Source organism: Chaetodon trifascialis, chromosome 12, assembly GCF_039877785.1.
Source record: "Chaetodon trifascialis isolate fChaTrf1 chromosome 12, fChaTrf1.hap1, whole genome shotgun sequence".
Classification (NCBI taxonomy): Eukaryota; Metazoa; Chordata; class Actinopteri; order Chaetodontiformes; family Chaetodontidae; genus Chaetodon; species Chaetodon trifascialis.
This window is the reverse complement of record NC_092067.1, coordinates 17,860,217-17,878,630: the sequence shown is the minus strand read 5'-3', so window position 1 is coordinate 17,878,630 and position 18,414 is coordinate 17,860,217. Positions and strand designations below refer to the sequence as shown.

The 18,414-nt window shown below is 44.7% G+C and overlaps 1 protein-coding gene across 1 annotated transcript in view; it reads left to right on the top strand.

Annotated features, from left to right (window-relative positions):
• Positions 1 to 5,202: 5,202 nt before the first annotated feature.
• cps1 (carbamoyl-phosphate synthase 1, mitochondrial) overlaps positions 5,203 to 18,414 on the top strand; it is a 51,225-nt gene continuing 38,013 nt past the window's right edge. The window contains exons 1-20 of the mRNA XM_070975766.1: positions 5,203 to 5,328; positions 6,869 to 6,978; positions 7,200 to 7,344; positions 8,126 to 8,215; positions 8,317 to 8,373; positions 8,458 to 8,550; positions 8,671 to 8,760; positions 9,190 to 9,318; positions 9,485 to 9,591; positions 9,925 to 10,066; positions 10,309 to 10,386; positions 11,281 to 11,379; positions 11,640 to 11,735; positions 11,914 to 12,103; positions 12,367 to 12,524; positions 12,679 to 12,807; positions 14,679 to 14,823; positions 15,508 to 15,718; positions 15,953 to 16,151; positions 16,244 to 16,420. Of these exons, the coding sequence (XP_070831867.1) occupies positions 5,203 to 5,328; positions 6,869 to 6,978; positions 7,200 to 7,344; positions 8,126 to 8,215; positions 8,317 to 8,373; positions 8,458 to 8,550; positions 8,671 to 8,760; positions 9,190 to 9,318; positions 9,485 to 9,591; positions 9,925 to 10,066; positions 10,309 to 10,386; positions 11,281 to 11,379; positions 11,640 to 11,735; positions 11,914 to 12,103; positions 12,367 to 12,524; positions 12,679 to 12,807; positions 14,679 to 14,823; positions 15,508 to 15,718; positions 15,953 to 16,151; positions 16,244 to 16,420 (2,571 nt within the window). The remainder of the gene's footprint in view (positions 5,329 to 6,868; positions 6,979 to 7,199; positions 7,345 to 8,125; positions 8,216 to 8,316; positions 8,374 to 8,457; positions 8,551 to 8,670; positions 8,761 to 9,189; positions 9,319 to 9,484; positions 9,592 to 9,924; positions 10,067 to 10,308; positions 10,387 to 11,280; positions 11,380 to 11,639; positions 11,736 to 11,913; positions 12,104 to 12,366; positions 12,525 to 12,678; positions 12,808 to 14,678; positions 14,824 to 15,507; positions 15,719 to 15,952; positions 16,152 to 16,243; positions 16,421 to 18,414) is intronic.

Sequence of the window (18,414 nt, the reverse complement as noted above, 5' to 3'; positions counted from 1 at the left end):
TGTAATTCAAGCAGTCATATATTTTCTTTCCTTTAGGGCAATTGAGCTAAGAATGTGTGCAAAAAGTCCTAATAAAATGCTGTTGTGGTGGAAATTGATTTGTTCAAAAAACGTTAATTGCTATGTATTGATACCTATATTTCCCTCCACACACAAAGGTTTGAAGTTAGTCAGCTTCTGTGTCTTAAACATCAAAAATATTATTTTGAGCTAATTGGATAATTGGGATGTTTAAGCATCAGTAAATGGGACGTAACAACCAAAGTGGAGTACAAAACTGTACAGACAAAATGGGACGTATTTAAACAAAATGCTATTATTAGCCAGCTACTTGGCTTTATTTAAATCATCTAGCCTAATTTGCATGAGTATCCTGGAGAGATATTACAGCCAAGAGAGGGATGCTGCGGGATACAAGATCTCACACGCAGGGATGAAAAATATGTTAATCGAATGAAGCGCAGACTGTGCTAAACAAGCTTGATTTTCATCAGCTGAGACGAAGGAGCTTTCCTGGATTGTGTTTGTTTAGACTGAAGGACAGACAGATGAGAGAGGAAGGGATTTGGGGGGATATTCTTTTGCCAGCGAGCCTGCTTGGATCTGTTTCCTCTGTGTCCCCTCCTCACCCTCTGGCTTTGTCCTTGGGTGGGACGAGCAGGGCATTTCATGATATCACCTCCAGATTTGCTTCAGGACAGACGCTATAACGTCTCCTCCGAGGAACGGCGGTGTGATCTGGAGCACTTGAGCTTAACTTGCTGCTAAGCATTCGTAGTAATCTCTCAAATTCCCCCTCAGTTCTCAGTGTTTCTGATTTGGATCATGAACTCTTACTGACCAGAAAAAAAAGGTCTGAATTAGGATCCTGTGAGGGGGGAATGACGGCCAGCCTGTCCTAACCCTGGAGCCCTCCTGCGCTGAGCCTGATTCATGAAATGTGAAGAACCTGAGCTTGAGAAAAACAATCTTGCGACGCTGTGCGCTGTGTGGTGTAAGATTCCAAAGATGGCCGATGGTCCCAGGTCACTGGCATTTTGCCTCTGCGGGGAGATGGAGCGTTGAGAGGATAGCTGCTGGGAAGGAAATGACAGAGAGCGCCGCTGGACTTCCTTTGCCACAAAACATGCAGCAGAGGTCACCCAGTCAGCTATGACTAGAGAGTAGATTTTGGATTTAGGATCCCCTCCCCACCCCCTCCTTTTCAAGCCCTGAGTGCTTCCTTCCCTGCCCTCCAACCATGCCAAAAGGAATGAGGCTGTAACTGAGCCCGGGGGCACAGATGGAGCCTATTTATAGCCCCTACAGAGAGGTGTGAAGTTTCTTGGGATTTCTAAGAGCGGGGGCCATGGCTCCTTAAGGGGGCTGATGCAGCCTCTGTGGCCCGCATGCTCTCTTTCCCTCTCTCGCTCTCTCTCGAAAGCCCTCCACTGGCCACAGAGGAATTAGATGGGGGCAGGCTAAACAAAGCCACTCGCTGCCCTTTTCGCTGGGGGGACTACATCACTATAGAGGCAGGGAATCCGACAGCGGCCTAAAGGGACGGTCTCCTCCTTCGTATCTCCGGCCGCTGGCTTGGTCTTCCTTTTACGCTCTGGAGGGTGAAGTTGCAGGACAATCACAGTGTCTTAATGTCATGACGCCATCACCCTAAACAAGATCGCGGCATGTGGGTCTTCTTACTTGACAGCACATACTGTAACACTGAATCAGGATGGGAGCAAAGTGCAGTTCAAAAGATGGAGGTAACAGTAAACATGTGAACCCCATTAAAGCGGTTTTTATTCACATAATCTATTTAAAATAATAAATTGTTCATTGCGTGGATTACTTCTGGTCGTGACCGTACAATGATCAACTCAGTACTGCTAATACATGTATAAAACCCAGCTGAAGTGTGCTTTCGCAGAACTACATCAGGCTCAAACAGCGATAAAGGAGTTTTCATTCTTTTGCACTGGCTTCCTCTGTGTTAAACAACTGATTTTTAAAACGCTATTTTATATCAAGCACTGAAAGTTTAACGGCAAAAAATACATTTCTATCTGCAGCTGAGTTATGAACCATCCAGACATCTGAAGTGATACGTCCCCAGAGTCAAAACTAAGCACAGACAAGCCTGTGCTAGAAGTCTGCTCTCAGTTCTTTTAAATGGAGGCTGTTTACCATTCCCTCATATTAAATTAAATGCCATACTATCCATTTCTATGCTGCACTGCACTGTGACTCTTATGCACCTGTTTAATCTGTTTATGATGTTGAAAGATGCTGTACAAATAAACCTGTCTTGCCTTAGAATAATATGCCAGTGCAGTATCTTCCAACTGGTATATCAGTCTAATCCTGCGCTGAACAAACATCCTCATGGACCCTTGAAACAGTCATCTATTCTCTCTGTCGTCTCGAGGCCAAGACAGCGCTTGGAAACCTGGCAAAGAGAAAGGCGAGGGAGCCTGTCTGTCTATTCACGGCCGCTCTTAAGCTTGGCCGCCATCTGAAACTCACACTTGAAACCGCAGACAATGTGGGGTCCCTCTGCCGAGGACAGACGCTGGAGCTCATTAGGCTGCACCCCGGCCAATCAGTGGAGGAATTTAGAAGGCGGCTAATCACAGCCCTCCGCTGTAATAAAGCTCCATACAGTACATTGCACAGGCTTCTCGTGTTCTCCCAATCATCACCTAGCAATTTTCCATTGTGTGCGATTCTGTCATTATTGAGAGCGATAGCTTTGAGAGCGTGACTGTTTGAAAATAGAAATGAAATGAGGATAATAATAATTAAAAATCTCATTTGATTGGTGCTAAAATAAGCTTGTGTGTAGAGCTTATTATAATGGAAGTAAGGAAGCCTGGGAGGATAGCGGGACAATATTGTGTAAATCAGCGTGTAAACATCCCTCAAACATCTTACGAAAGCTTCATTTGTTAAACTTTCAGTACTAATAATCGTATTTTAAAGGTTTAAAATGTGTGGAGATAAACTCTAATTTACACAGTTAATATGAAGCCTGTGAAATTAAGAACAGCTTTAAATGGGCTCATGATTGATTAAATGGAGGCGAGGAATCAGGAAGAGATAGTAGCTTAGTGTGTTTTAGATAAATAGTGCTGCCCCTTTACTCAACACTTATGGATCTCTGAAAAACAACTCATTGTTATGAATGGACCATGTTCTTTTCCTCCCATTGATGGATTCTGCTCAGGTGCAAACTCCCACCAACTACTGGATTTGTATTTCTTTTGTCCATGTGTTCTCCTTTAAGTGGCATCAGAAATTCATTATTATCTAGCGTCATGGGCAGTACAAGAAATCCAATAAAAACAAATGCTGCTGTCTTGGAGGCAACACATACATGAGTCCTAATCATCAGGTCATTTGAAAGTCCAGGAGCCCTGATTGAACCGAAGATGTCTCTCACCTTCGTGTATTAATCTGGAGTTTGGAAGAACGAGGAACGACCTATGTGAGGATCTCAGGGAGTGGGAAGGGACGCAAGGAAATAAAAAACCTGCTAGATATCTTGGAGCCTCTCAGGCTTTTGTAAGTAATAGATAAGAGCTTGTAATCAAGCTGAAGACAGCAGGTAGTGGGAGGAAGCCGTCATCCTCATCATCCTTAATCGTACTTTGTGGAGAGTAAATATCTCATAGTGCAAAAAGACACATATTGTGTACTTTAATGCATCACTTCCTACATAACATAACATAACATAACATAACATAACATAACATAACATAACATAACATAACATAACATAACATAACATATATCTGTGGTAGATATAAAGACTTAAATGTAGGTGTTGTGTCAACTGTAAAGCTGTTACAGCCTTGACACGCTGGCAGCTAAATGATACTAGAGGCCTCTCACTCTTGCTATAACTCATATATATATAGAGCTGCAGTGTCACCTACGCATCAAGCCACCAGAGCAACATTTACTGACTCTGAATCCCTTTAACAAACATAACCACTGGATGTCACCAGTGCTCCACAGATGTACCATCCAGGAGGAGCACAGGCTAAATTTGGACTGAAGGGGGAACATGATCAGGAGTTATCAAGGGGGAGGTTTTGTTTTGACGAATGTGGAGGAGCTACACAAGCCTAAAGTCAGGAATTAGAGTATGTTTGTGTTATTATGAGCAGGTAAATGTAAGAGGATTCAGTGAAATACAAGGTTACACAGAGCGCACGGCCCATTGTTCCGAGTCCAGTTTCTGGAGTGCAGAGGTATTTCCTGATCTACACAGGTCCCATTACTCACACCCACTTTGTTCAGACTGCTGAACCCAGCAGAGCGGCAGTCAGGCAGCCTTCTCCACAGAGGACCAGTCTTGCAGTGATCAGCAAATACACACAGACCGCTCTAATCCCACCACCGTGCAGCCTTTCCACAGTCAGTTTGCCCTTTTTTTTTTTTTTGCAGGCAACTGGCCTCAAAGAAAAGGCTGCAAAGAGTTCGTTGCATTGAAAGCACTATACACAAGTTTGCTGTGAGCAGGTGGATTCATTCTCTGTCAGCCATCTTTCAGTTCCTTTTCAGTGTGCTAAAGTGTAGGCTCTTTGTGTAATCAATATTTCCTCACGAGTCCACATTTATAAAGTCGCCATTGTGGCACTTTTCTTTTACAGCATCAATACAGGAGCAGGTTGAAAAACAGCAGAATGTGAACATTTTGCTCAGAAAGCCTATTTGAAGTTTGAAGTTATCCAATATTAATGTGCTCAAACTCAACACACATAAAAAAAGAAGAAGAAGTAAAAAAAAGAAGTTATAAACTAGCACTCTGTCTATTTGACAGGTTGACACAGCAGAAAGAGTTAAATTTCATTATCTGCAGAATCACTTTATTGTTCACACCGACAACTTTGAGTGTTTGGGAGTTTAGACAGATGTAAATCCCACGTTTATTCCTCTTTATTGGACAAAAACGAGGTGTTTTCCCGAGGACCAATGTAAACGCTGTGCGCCTGGCGCGGTGAGGAAAACAACGCCCGGCGGCCAATCCCGATCAACTTTTCAAGCGCACAGTTGGATTGTGTGTGTGGACACGAGGGCGGCCCAAAAGTCAACTCATGTGTCCGCAGAAGAAATATACGGAGTTGTAAAGTTGGCAGTTTGTTTCTTTTTTTTTTATATCGGGCAACTTCTCATTCGCGTCTGTGCAACTTTACGAAAAGAGTAACTCAAGCTAACATGACAAAAATCCTGTTAGCTTACAGCGTGGTTAAATCTCTGAGACATGGATTTGTGGTTGGCAGAGGGGTGGCCAACACGTCGGCCTGGCTGAGACTTCAAACTACCAAACATTTTAGCGTGAAGGTAAGAAAATGTGTAAATGGGTGAAAACGGTTGTTGCTGTCAGTGTTACATTGAAGAGTTATCCAGAAGTGCTGCCAATTGAACGCTAACGCCGCAGTGTGCCTCTGGGCTTCAGGCCAAACTCCGCTGAAAAAACTTTAAAGTCTGTGATATCTTGCCTATGCACAAATGTACAAACTATGAAAAGTTATTACACCTTGTTACCCCCCCAAAAGCAGGAGCTAGTCCTACATTCGGCATAGGTCCATCACAAGAAACAGCAGCTATTTTAACATAATTTAAGCTTTGCTGTAGTTTCCCAGTCAACCTTAAACCACTCTTGCATCAGAAATGCTGCAAAATGTGCGGCAGTTTGCAGCGTGGGCCAGTTGGAAAAATCGGAATTGCATTGAAATAAATTCTGTCTGGTACACTGTCATCACGCCGAATTGACACGTGGCCACATGTGATTCTAGAAAGTATTGTAAGTAATTTGTTTGATGTATGTGCTTGTGCCATTGAGAAAGAATGCAGTAAATTGGATGATTTTTAAGTGCAGTTTGGAGCGCTGACGGACAAAGGAAACTTACTACTTACTTACCTACTCACAGAAAAAGTTCTGCTGTTAGTTGATGAGATTGTCAGACTGCAGGCACATGTGTAGCATACAGATGCTGTCTGCTGGAAGGACACATCTGCAACCACTGACCCAAAGCACAGTCTGCACATATACCATCTTCTCCTCTGTAGTGGCTGTATAGCTGCCCATGTTTTGTTATAGTCTTGTTTCATTTTATTTATTTTTTGGATTGTAATATGATTCTCTCTTTCATGTGCTGCAAACCAGGAACCTGCTGTAAATCAGGTTAAACTGAGTCAGAAGAGTTTAAATGTGACACATTTATGTTACTATTAATCTTTTCCTGTGTAGTAATAAAACGACAGTGAAAAACGCTGATGCTTCGTTGCATCATGTCTGTTAATCAAAGGCAGAGTTGCATCACGTTTGAGATCCACCCTGAGTTCAACACCTTACTTTCTCCTGTCACACTTCCACAGAAAAGCTCATACATTTTGTGGTGAGAGTGGAGGATGGTCAGGTTTCAGATTGCATACCTTATTATTTGCAGGCTAGAATTAACTCAAGTCTTGAACCTGAAAAGAAACTTTATGGTTTCAACACATTGCATCAACGCTGTATATCAATACATAACATTTTATCTGTAATGAGACTTTTGGAAGAGGGAAAAAGAGTAGTGTTGATGGCCACTGGCTGGAGGTCTTAGTGGGTCACCAACCTTTATATTTGCATATTTATCACACGCGCACACACAGAGGAGAACAGATTTGTCTGTCTCAGCATTCACAGCACAGTTCACATTGAGCTGCAGTTTCAGCATGAAGTCCTAGAGGCTCACTGGTTGCCACCACTCCTAAATTCAAAGTCTACGACATGTCTTTTTCAAAGTTTTGCCTTTGGTCTGTCCAAACCTGCCTCATAAAAAGGGAATGTGTTATTTTTTGGGTGAGATTTTGCTCCTCGATCTCTTTTAACTCCCAGGCCCAGACAGCTCACCTGGTGTTGGAGGATGGCACCAGGATGAAAGGGTTTTCCTTTGGGCACGATGCCTCTGTAGCCGGGGAACTGGTCTTCAATACTGGCCTGGTGGGGTAAGAAGCAGACGTGCTGACACGAGTTGAACTACATTACATTTTAGACTGAAAAAAGTGCACTTCAACAAGTGCAGGTCACATTTTAGGATACCAAATACCAAAATATCAACCTTGCCTTGAGCATGCATCTTAAGTGTGTTCATTAGATACCACGAGCCAACAACACGACACGCTTCATCACATCACAATATCCTCGTCCTGCTGTTTCCCTGCTTTAGGTACCCCGAGGCCCTGACTGACCCCAGCTACAGGGGTCAGATCCTGACCCTGACCTACCCTATTGTAGGAAACTACGGAGTGCCCAACACCCAGGAGCTGGACGAGCTGGGCCTGAGAAAACACGTGGAGTCAGAGCACATCCAGGTAGGAAACTCGACAGCGATTTGATGGTTTCAGGGTTTGCGGAGGCCTCAGTGCTGCAGGGTATTTATTTCATATTCCTGCTTTGACCCGCTCACATCATTATGATATTTTAATTTTCTTTTTGTCCTTGTTACTGCCCTGACTTGTGTTATGGCCATATAATATTCAGCAATTAGTGCTCCAAAGAAAAGCTGAAAAAAAGACTAAATTGGATCTCTTCATTCATTAACATTTTTATTATTATTGTTATTTTTTATGACTTAATTCTTAGAAAAAAATGTTCCCATCCCTCCCAGTTGCAATTTATATGTCAGTGCTGATAAGCAAATATTACAGTACATTGCTAACATGCTAAACTGTCATGCTGTACATGGTAAAAAATTTACATATTTATATCACTATTTAATAGTTTTTGCACATATTATCCGCTCTTTGTTGCATTTATTTTCTAGTTGTATATATAGTACTTTTGAATATTTCCTATGTTTATTATGCAAACCACAATATAAGAAAGAGCAACTTCCCATTTCACTGTGTAACAAAAAAAAGTCCTTTAAACCCTGGAGACCTTAGCATGTTAGCATTGTCATTGTGAGCATGTTAGAATGCTGATGTCAGCATTTAGCTCAAAGCACACAGAGCCTCCAGCGAGAGAGAGAACAGGTTGGATCTCGGTCTCCTCTCATAGTGATCTGAATACTGTTTTCGGACCTTTCATGGACTGAACGATGAATCAAATAATGATTTTTCTGTCACTGGTGTTGTGCTTTGGTGTTTCTAGGTATCTGCTCTTCTGGTTCAAGACTACAGCCATGAGTACAGCCACTGGAACTCTGTCAAGTCTTTGGGACAATGGCTGCAGGAGGAAAAGGTTGGGATTCAAGCGTCCAAATATCTGCTGTAATCTCAGAGCTCCTCGCAGGTGAGACTCTGCTGCTGGAGGATTTACAGTTTTGCTTTCCTTCTTTAAAGGTTCCTGCACTGTTTGGAATCGACACCAGAATGCTGACCAAAGTCATCAGAGACAAGGTAAATCCAGGCCCGGACTGCTGCGTCTTTTCCAGATGGAGCGGCTGATCACTCACGGTTGTTCCGCTCGTGGTTTCTCCTCAGGGCACGGTTTTGGGGAAGATTGAATTTGATGGACAGCCTGTTGAGATATCTGACCCCAACAAGAAAAACCTGGTGGCAGAAGTCTCAACCAAGGTAACAGCTGCTAACTGTTTATCTAAAACCATCGTTCCTCCCATGACAACAGGTAGACCTGGAGCAAATCAGATCAGATTTTCTGCTAACCTCTCTTTGCTGTGTCCGCTCAACCAACAGGAAACCAAGGTGTTTGGAAAAGGAAACCCAATCAAGGTGGTGGCTGTTGACTGTGGTATTAAACACAACATCATTCGCCTGCTGGTTAAGGTGAGAATGGATGCAGAGGGAGTGGTTGAGTGTGCGTCCTCATTGGATTACACACACTGTTTTATGACGTAACCCTGATTGACTCTCTCTGCACATGTCCTGTTGCATGTTTTCTGCAACCTGACTGGGACAATGTTAGATGGTAATATCTAATGAGCTCCAGACAAAAAGACGTCCTCCAGGATTTGTTTGTGTCCTGCAGGTGCAAGAGAAAGTGGACTTCTCATTTATTTCCACTTATTTCTGATGAATATATTAACTTGTGCTAGGTTGTAATAGTAGGTCCTTTATTTGCCGTTTATTGTTCTGCTGGTGAGTTTCTGGACGTCTGAACACTCTCATTTGTTCAATAATTGGTACTTTGAGACAAAAGGTATCTCAGTAATTATTAACTCTGAAAACTAATTCTCCGTATGTTTCTGCATGCAGAGGGGTGCAGAGGTGCACCTCGTACCGTGGGATCAGGACTTGCTGAGTCTAGAATACGACGGTCTGTTCATCTCCAATGGACCAGGAGATCCATCTCTGGCCAAGACGCTCATCAGCAATGTGGGCAAGGTAGGACACGGTGTTATTTATACTGCCGCAAGTTGAATTCTTCTTTGCTATAAAGGCTCTTGAATAATTCACCCATAAGATATATTCTTACACTTGAGAGTAATCTGACTTGTATTTTCTTTTATTTAAATATATGATAATAAAATAAGTGTTTGGTCCTGTGAAGGTGCTGGAGAGCGACCGTCCCCAGCCGGTGTTTGGGATCTGCATGGGCAACCAGATCACCGCTCTGGCTGCAGGAGCGAAGTCATATAAGCTACCTATGGGCAACAGGTGAAACTTTAATAGCTAATTAAAGCACAACATGCACGCTCTTGAAGCATCCTCATAACGATTTAAAGGGGCCCTCTGGAGGTTTCATGTAAACAAACAAAAGTTATGTTATCATCAAAAGACACTCACTGAAAAACAGCTCCAGCAGCTTCTAGAGGTCTAAAACTCCACAGGGAAGCTTTAAGTCTCGCCGTACATAAACACTGTTTATTTGTCATGTTATACTCTCTGTGCTGTTAAGTTTTAATCTGGTTTTCAAAGATTTAAATAGTCGTCTGCCTTAAATGAGTCATAAATACGTACTGTGTTTTATGCACGTCTGCGCTTCCCCAGAGGCCAGAACCAGCCGGTGCTGAATGTGATGTCGGGCCAGGCCTTCATCACGGCGCAGAACCACGGTTACGGCATAGACAGCAGGTCCTTGCCCCCGGGGTGGAGCCCGCTTTTCATCAACGCCAATGATGGCACCAACGAGGTTGATTTCTCTCTGTGTGAAGCCTTTTTCTAACACAGCCTGGCATTTTAATGTTTGTGTTGCATGGGTTTCTGGGAAAAGCACCCAGTTTCTCTTCCAGACTGAATGTGGTCAAGCAAATAAGTCCGCAGACCTTAGTTTACAAAAATAGACTCACCTGCTGCTGAAAAGACGACGCATGAAATGCAGAACACTGACGGATTTACTTTAAGTGCCTTATATCAACTCTGCATATTTTCCAGGGCATCATGCACAACACTAAGCCCGTTTTCACGGCCCAGTTCCATCCAGAGGCTAAAGGCGGTCCCACCGACACAGAGGTAATTAAAGGCTGCTATGTGAAATATCTAAATTTTGAAGCTGAGTTAAGTAAAGGTATCTTAACAGGATGCAACCTGGTAAAAGTTGAAGCTGTCACTGAAACTTGCAAAAGCAGACTTGTATTAGAAGTTACAGCAGCTGCAGGCAGCAATGAGGTGACATTTCTTTATATGCATATTGTATGTAAACCAGTCACTGTAGTGAAAAATAACAGGATTTATAACCGGTCGCCACATCAGTGCCTGATTGATGTCCAGCTGCACCGGGGCCGCAGGTGTTTAGGAAGACGGCCGTCTGCCCGCGCCTGTCCCTACAATAAAGCGCTGATGACTCCGTGCTGCAGTTCTTGTCTCCCGCTCGGCAGGCAAAGACTGCAGGTCAAATCCTGGTCAAAGTATGTTGTGACCTCTGTCATATTAAGGCAGAATAATGAGTCCTGTCCTCTTGACAGCTCTGCTGGAGAATTCTAGCCTTCCACCTGGGCTTGACTTTTTGGGGTCATCACAGATATTCTGCACGGTGCGCATGACAAATATTGTACACACTGACTGGCAGAAAGTGCTGTTTATTAATGTGTTTCTCTCAAACATTAATCAAACGAATAAAATAAGAGTTTGCCGGTCTGGTAATTACTTTGACTGTTGGCAATCACCACACAGACTCATTCCAACTGAAACACAGCGTTTACTCTATTATCGTTATCAGTAGGCTGAGGGAAAAGTGCATTTAACTGTACAAATAATGCTAAATAAATGGTTTTGCTTTGTTTCTTCTTACTGGTTTGAAATGATAAAATGAGTGAGATGTTCCTCTGTGTGCTTTTTCTGTACATTGTAATGAAGCATATGTGATTCATGGCATGGTTATGTTGGCGTTTTTCTTTGTTTCTACAGTTCCTCTTTGATGCCTTCATATCCCTGATCAAGAAAGGAAAAAACGCAAACATAGTGTCAGTCATGCCCAAGAAACCCTACATCCCCCCCAGAGCGCAGGTACAGTACGTCAGCAGGTTCACCTCCAACTGCATGAGCAGCAGAAGGTTATGACTTTGACTAACTCGAAGTATAAAAGCTGAACAGAGAATTTATCAAATAGGTCACTTTACAGGAAAATACCAGGATGTTGGGAACCAGGAAGTTCACAGCATGTTCATCATGTTAAAGACAATCTATTTGTGTTTCAATGCAAATTGAGTTTCTTGCTTCACATTTGCTCCTTGTTACTATATTTCATGCTGCTGCTATCTGTGCAGGTGTCAAAGGTGCTGGTTCTGGGTTCTGGTGGTCTGTCCATCGGTCAGGCGGGAGAGTTTGACTACTCTGGATCGCAGGCCATCAAGGCCATGAAGGTAAGCGATAAAGCAGCAGCTTAACCTGTAACCCACAGAAATCTATCAAAAGCTTCGGTTTGCTGTGACACCTGAACATAATATAGATACATACGGGCAGATTATATGTTGAAAATAGTTCCTAAAACGAGTTTGAATAACTGTGTGGTTCCTGCTCTGTCTTCACACGCTGTTGTAGGAGGAAAACCTGAAAACAGTGCTCATGAACCCAAACATCGCCTCGGTTCAGACCAACGAGGTGGGCACCAAGCAGGCCGACTCCGTCTACTTCCTGCCCGTCACGCCGGAATTTGTAACTGAAGTCATCAAGGCCGAGCGTCCAGACGGCATCCTGCTGTCCATGGGCGGACAGACCGCACTCAACTGCGGTGAGACCTGTTTCAGTGTTTCACCCTGTTGAGATCAAGTAGTGGAACATACTCATTCCTTTTTCTGGCTTTTATACATGAATTTGTCTTTTTGGCTCAGAAAGGACAGCTGATGAGCTGCTCATGCTAACTGGCACAAAGGGGGTGTAGCAGCAGGAGCGGCCTATGACAAAAAGGCTCTTAACTTCCAGATGGATTCATTCATACGTTTTTAAACTGCCTGTAAACGCGTCTGTGTGTGTTGGTGTTTGTGCGGTGGCCAGGAGTTGAATTATTCCAGCGTGGCGTGCTGGAGAAGTACGGCGTGAAGGTCTTAGGAACCCCGGTGGAGTCCATCATGGCCACAGAGGACAGACAGCTTTTCGCTGACAAACTGATGGAGATCAGTGAGAAGATTGCACCCAGTATCGCTGTGGAGTCGGTAAGGATCCAGAAACAAGAAAAAAGACCTACTTTCTCTAAACCTTGTGAGACAAACGGTTTATACATTCTGCACACAGTGTGGATGTTTTGCGTGTTTAAAACATAAACTAACACCTTTTTTTTACAGTATAATATGTGTGTGTGTCTTTCAGGTGTCTGACGCCTTGAAAGCAGCCGAGCAGATTGGCTACCCAGTGATGCTGCGATCGGCCTATGCACTGGGAGGACTGGGCTCTGGTCTGTGTGCCAACAAGGAAAAACTGGAGGAAACCGCCCACAAGGTCAGAAGAAATGGTGCAGTGTCAGCATGTGGGCACAATTATAATTCTTACTCTTTGTCATTTTTTTTCTCTCTTTATGTTTGATTGATCAAATGAGCATCTGAAGCGTTTCACCACGACTTTCACTGACGAACTTTGTTGATTTTATACCTTCGCCCATGTTTACGGTATTAACCCGGACGAAGATAAAAGCTTTGAAATTGTTTAGATATGTTTCTTTGGTGCTCCGCCAGGAAAGAAATAGTTTGCTGTTGCTAAGCAACATTCTTTTGTGCTCGTTCAGTATCCAGCATTATGTCTGACAGCTCAATTGGTTCTAATCTGTGATCACAGGCTGCAAAATGAACTGTCTGTGCCACACTGTTTTAGATCGTACTTAGAGCGTACTTGTTATGCAACGCTGTGCGTTCTGCTGCTTTCCTCATTTTTTGCTTCATTTGGAAGTTTGAATGGCAAATGTCTCTTTGCCAGGTCTGCTCCGTTTTGTATCAAGATCAGAGAAGAGATGGAGTTAAACACGTATTCCTTTAATCCCGCATCCTCAGCATTATCAAAAGGAGAATTGCTGTGTGTTAATTACGTATTTTATTATATAGGGAGGCTGCAAGCATGTTTTTTTTGTTAGTTTCTTAATATGTTTTGAACAGCAAAAACAAAAGAAATCCCCCCCTCCTCTTCCCCCAAAAGGCACGTTTATTGCAGTTTGTGTGGAAAGTCATTTGGAGACTGTGGCACACATAATACAGTAACACAATGGAGTTTGATGCAGTGCAACAAGGGATCCTGCAAATAGACAATAGCATGTGTAACTTAACAGTTTTTAGTTTTTGATGAGACTGATGTGCTCATTGAACCTCATGATAATTATTCAGGCTGCAGTTCATGGTGTGGCTTTATTGAATTGCATTATTTGTAAAGGTTTCCTTCCTTTGATAACAGTAAGATTTAGCTTCTTGGAGCTGCTGTGCCACTTCCTGTATCCTCCACTGGAAAGAAATTAAGCACAAAACACATCAGTGCAGTCCGGCAAAGTGTTTATTATGTTAAATCATTAGAGCAAATAGTTTATTTGCTTACATGAACTAACATCTAATTCATCTCTTCTGGATAATGAGTACAGCTGCAACTAACGACTTTTCATTATGAATCAATGTGCTGAATATTTCCACCATTAAATTAATGAATCCTTTAGTTTCTAAAATTAACCCAGAGCCCAAAGAGACGTCTTCTTTTGTCCAACAAACAGTCCAAAGACTCTACATTTCTGATCATGAATGCCAAAGAAAGGCAGAACAACCAGCAAATGTCTGACCTTTTTATTGGAAAAATTAAACGATCAATCGTTAATAAGTATTAGATAGAGGCTCAGAAAATTACCACCAATGATTGGAAGTTTTCCAGTTGTAGCATTTATATTTGGGAGCGATTGTACTGAATGAGGGCTGCACGGTGGCGCAGCAGGTAGTGCGTGTGCCTCACAGCAAGAAGGTTGCCGGTTCGATCCCCGGGTCAGACAGGGCCTTTCTGTGTGAAGTTTGCATGTTCTTCCCGTGCATGCGTGGGTTCTCTCCGGGTACTCCGGCTTCCTCCCACAGACCAAAAACATGCTCATTAGGTTAATTGATGACTCTAAATTGTCCGTAGGTGTGAGTGTGAGTGTGAATGTTTGTTTGTCCTTACATGTGGCCCTGCAATCGGCTGGCGACCGGTTCAGGGTGTACCCCGCCTCTCGCCCATTGCAGCTGGGATAGGCTCCAGCCCCCCGCAACCCCGAAAGGGATAGATGGATGGATGGATGTACTGAATGATATTTCAGGGGTGTAAAGGTTAATGTGGCCACGCAGCGTCTCTGTTTCTAACACTGTGTGCAGGCTCTGGCCATGAGCAGCCAGATCCTGGTGGAGAAGTCTTTGCTGGGCTGGAAGGAGGTGGAATACGAGGTGGTGAGAGACGTGGCTGATAACTGCGTCACCGTCTGCAACATGGAGAACTTTGACCCTCTGGGCATTCACACAGGTACTGAAACATACGACCACATGCTGACGCGTCTGTCTTCAGGCTGGTTGTGTTTACTGTCTCCTGTTCTGCTGTTTCATTCAGGTCTGTTTGCTTTTTGTATTCTGTTGTCCTCAAAGAAAACTCTCCCTCTCCCTCTCTCTCTCTCTGGGGAGGTCGAGCATGTTTTCTTGTCCCTCTCTGCAGATTGTTCATGTAGACCAGATTTACTGTGTACCTGGATATGGATGTATGGATGCTTTTGGCAGCTGTTGTTGTCCTTTGTCAAGCATTAAGAATCAATACTTGAGCGGCAAACTTAAGCCTGTCGGTTTAGCCAACATCCTGAACTTGTGCAGGCTGAGACACTTAAAGTGTACCTAAGATTAAAGAGTGCTCCTTACAGATTTAAGGAGGATTAACAGACCAGTGTCTAAAACGTGGTACTGTCTGGCCCCAGAGCCTCTCCTGTAAAACGATGGATGAACGCCAGCTGTTCAATTATTACATGTTTGTCGCTGATTTAAAGAACCGTGCAGTACTTTTACAGAACTGTAATGATATAAGCTTTGATGTTTCCGTAAAGAAAGTGATGCAAAATATATCCTTAAATGTTTTAAAGAACAAACAATGTGTTTAGTATTTAGTAAAATCTACTGTCTTTCTCTCTCATCAAGCTTCATCCTTGTCCTTCCTCTTCTTCAGGCGACTCCATAGTGGTGGCACCGAGCCAGACGTTGTCCAACGAGGAGTACCACATGCTCCGTGAGACGGCCATCAAAGTGGTTCGGCACCTTGGAATCGTGGGCGAATGCAACATCCAGTACGCCCTGCACCCGGCGTCCCTGGAGTACTGCATCATCGAGGTTAACGCCCGGCTCTCCAGAAGCTCCGCTTTGGCATCCAAAGCCACCGGGTGAGAGAATATATGTATGCAAACAGAGCGCTGGTGATACAACATGTAGGAAATGCTGTCCTGTAAACAATTTAGATGAGATGACAAAAGCTTCTTTTGGGAGAAAGTTTTGGATTTCCACAATTATTAAATGTTAAAAAGATCTGAGGGGCCAATACAGCATCACAGTTTATGACAGACACTTCAACCTCAAGCTGATTTTGGTCTCCCTGCCTTCCGGCCCGTGTCTCACAGGTATCCCTTGGCTTTTGTTGCCGCTAAGCTGGCTCTGGGTATCCCCCTGCCAGAGATCAAGAATGCGGTATCGGAGAAGACCACGGCCTGCTTTGAGCCCAGTCTGGACTACATCGTCACCAAGATCCCCCGCTGGGACCTGGACCGCTTTCAGGGCATGTCCCATGAAATAGGCAGTGCCATGAAGAGCGTCGGAGAGGTTGGGGCCGGATCCATGGATAAACGTTCGCTCATTCACTCTCCTCACGCGCTTATTTTATTCTGTCATGTACTTCCCTCCTCTGGATTCAGGTGATGGCAGTAGGCCGGACCTTTGAGGAGAGCATACAGAAGGCCCTGAGGATGTGTCATCCGTCAGTGGATGGCTTCGTGCCCCGGCTGCCACTCAAGAAAGCCTGGGCCGACTCCCAGGACCTGCAACAGGAGCTGGCTGTGCCCTCCAGCACCCGCATCTTCTCCCTCGCCAAGGTACACTAATCTTTCATAACGTAAATAATAAATGACGCCGACTCCAGTTTTTCTCATTAAAATCACATTTTGAAGTGCAAAAGAAAAAAAAAAAGATCATGAAAAAACCATGAAACGTGGAGCAAAATGTGTCCCTGGTCCACCTGCATGTCTGCTTGTGAAAGCTTGTGTTTGAAATGTTGATTTAGTGAAATAGATGCACAGGAGGTAACACATACAGAATGAACAGTGTTTGATTGGTGAAGTGACAGCAGGGCCTTTTCAAATATGTTCAAATGTGGATGAGGATGAATCAAAATCACACAATCTGAAATGTTTTTTTCACTTGTCCACTACAATGCTGCTAGCCTGTGTGTTTCCCTCATATGACCCCGAATCCAGAAAAGGTGGGATGTGTTTACCCACAGCGGTTTTATAAAGTGTTCCTGAGCTCATGCACTAATCTCCTTTATATGATCATGTGTTCACAAAGTGGTGAACCTCGCTCCATCCTTGCTCGTGAATGACTGAGCCTTTCCAGGATCATTGAAATCATTGAAAACAGACAGAGCCAGCACGCAGCCTTAGATCCTCAGGTGGGGCTCTTCTAGTTGTCCCAAAGACGAGGTTCAGTCTAAAGGTGGCTGTGCTTTTGCCATCAGGACCCTTCGGCTTTGGAACCACCTGCGTGACGACATAAAGCTCACAGGATCAGTGACTTCTGTAAAATCACTTCTTAAGACCTGTTTTTAGAGACTTGCTTTTGTGTGATGTGTTTTTATCGCCTAAGTTTTTTCTTCGTATTTATTCATCCATCCATCCATTATCTTCCGCTTATCCGGGGCCGGGTTGCGGGGGGAGCAGTCTGAGCAGGGACGCCCAGACTTCCCTCTCCCCGGACACTTCCTCCAACTCTTCCGGGGGGATCCCGAGGCGTTCCCAGGCCAGCCGAGTGACGTAGTCACCCCAGCGTGTCCTGGGTCTTCCCCGGGGCCTCCTCCCGGTGGGACATGCCTGGAACACCTCCCTAGGGAGGCGTCCAGGGGGCATCCGATAGAGATGCCCGAGCCACCTCAGCTGACTCCTCTCGATGCGGAGGAGCAGCGACTCTACTCTGAGCTCCTCCCGGGTGACAGAGCTCCTCACCCTATCTCTAAGGGAGCGCTCCGCCACCCTGCGGAGGAAACTCATTTCAGCCGCTTGTATCCGGGACCTCGTTCTTTCGGTCATGACCCAAAGTTCATGACCATAGGTGAGGGTAGGAACGTAGATTGACCGGTAAATCGAGAGCTTCGCCTTTCGGCTCAGCTCCTTCTTTACCACGACAGACCGATACAGCGACCGCATTACTGCAGCCGCTGCACCGATCCGCCTGTCAATCTCACGTTCCATCCTTCCCTCACTCGTGAACAGGATCCCAAGATACTTAAACTCCTCCACTTGAGGCAGGAACTCTCCTCCAACCTGAAGGGAGCAAGCCACCTTTTTCCGGTCGAGAACCATGGCCTCGGACTTGGAGGTGCTAACTCTCATCCCAGCTGCTTCACACTCGGCTGCGAACCGCCCCAGCGCATGCTGAAGGTCCTGGCTCGAGGAAGCCAACAAGACAACATCATCCGCGAAAAGCAGAGACGAAATCTGCCGGCCCCCGAACCGAACCCCCTCCGGCCCCTGGCTGCGCCTAGAAATCCTGTCCATAAAAATGATGAACAGAACCGGTGACATAGGGCAGCCCTGCCGGAGTCCAACATGCACTGGGAACAGGTCCGACTTACTGCCGGCAATGCGGACCAAGCTCCTGCTCCGGTTGTACAGGGACTGTACAGCCCTCAACAGAGGGCCTCCAACCCCATACTCCTGGAGCACCTCCCACAGAATGACGCGAGGGACACGGTCGAATGCCTTCTCCAAGTCCACGAAGCACATGTGGACTGTTTGGGCAAACTCCCATGAACCCTCAAGCACCCTGTGGAGGGTATAGAGCTGGTCCAGTGTTCCACGGCCAGGACGAAAAC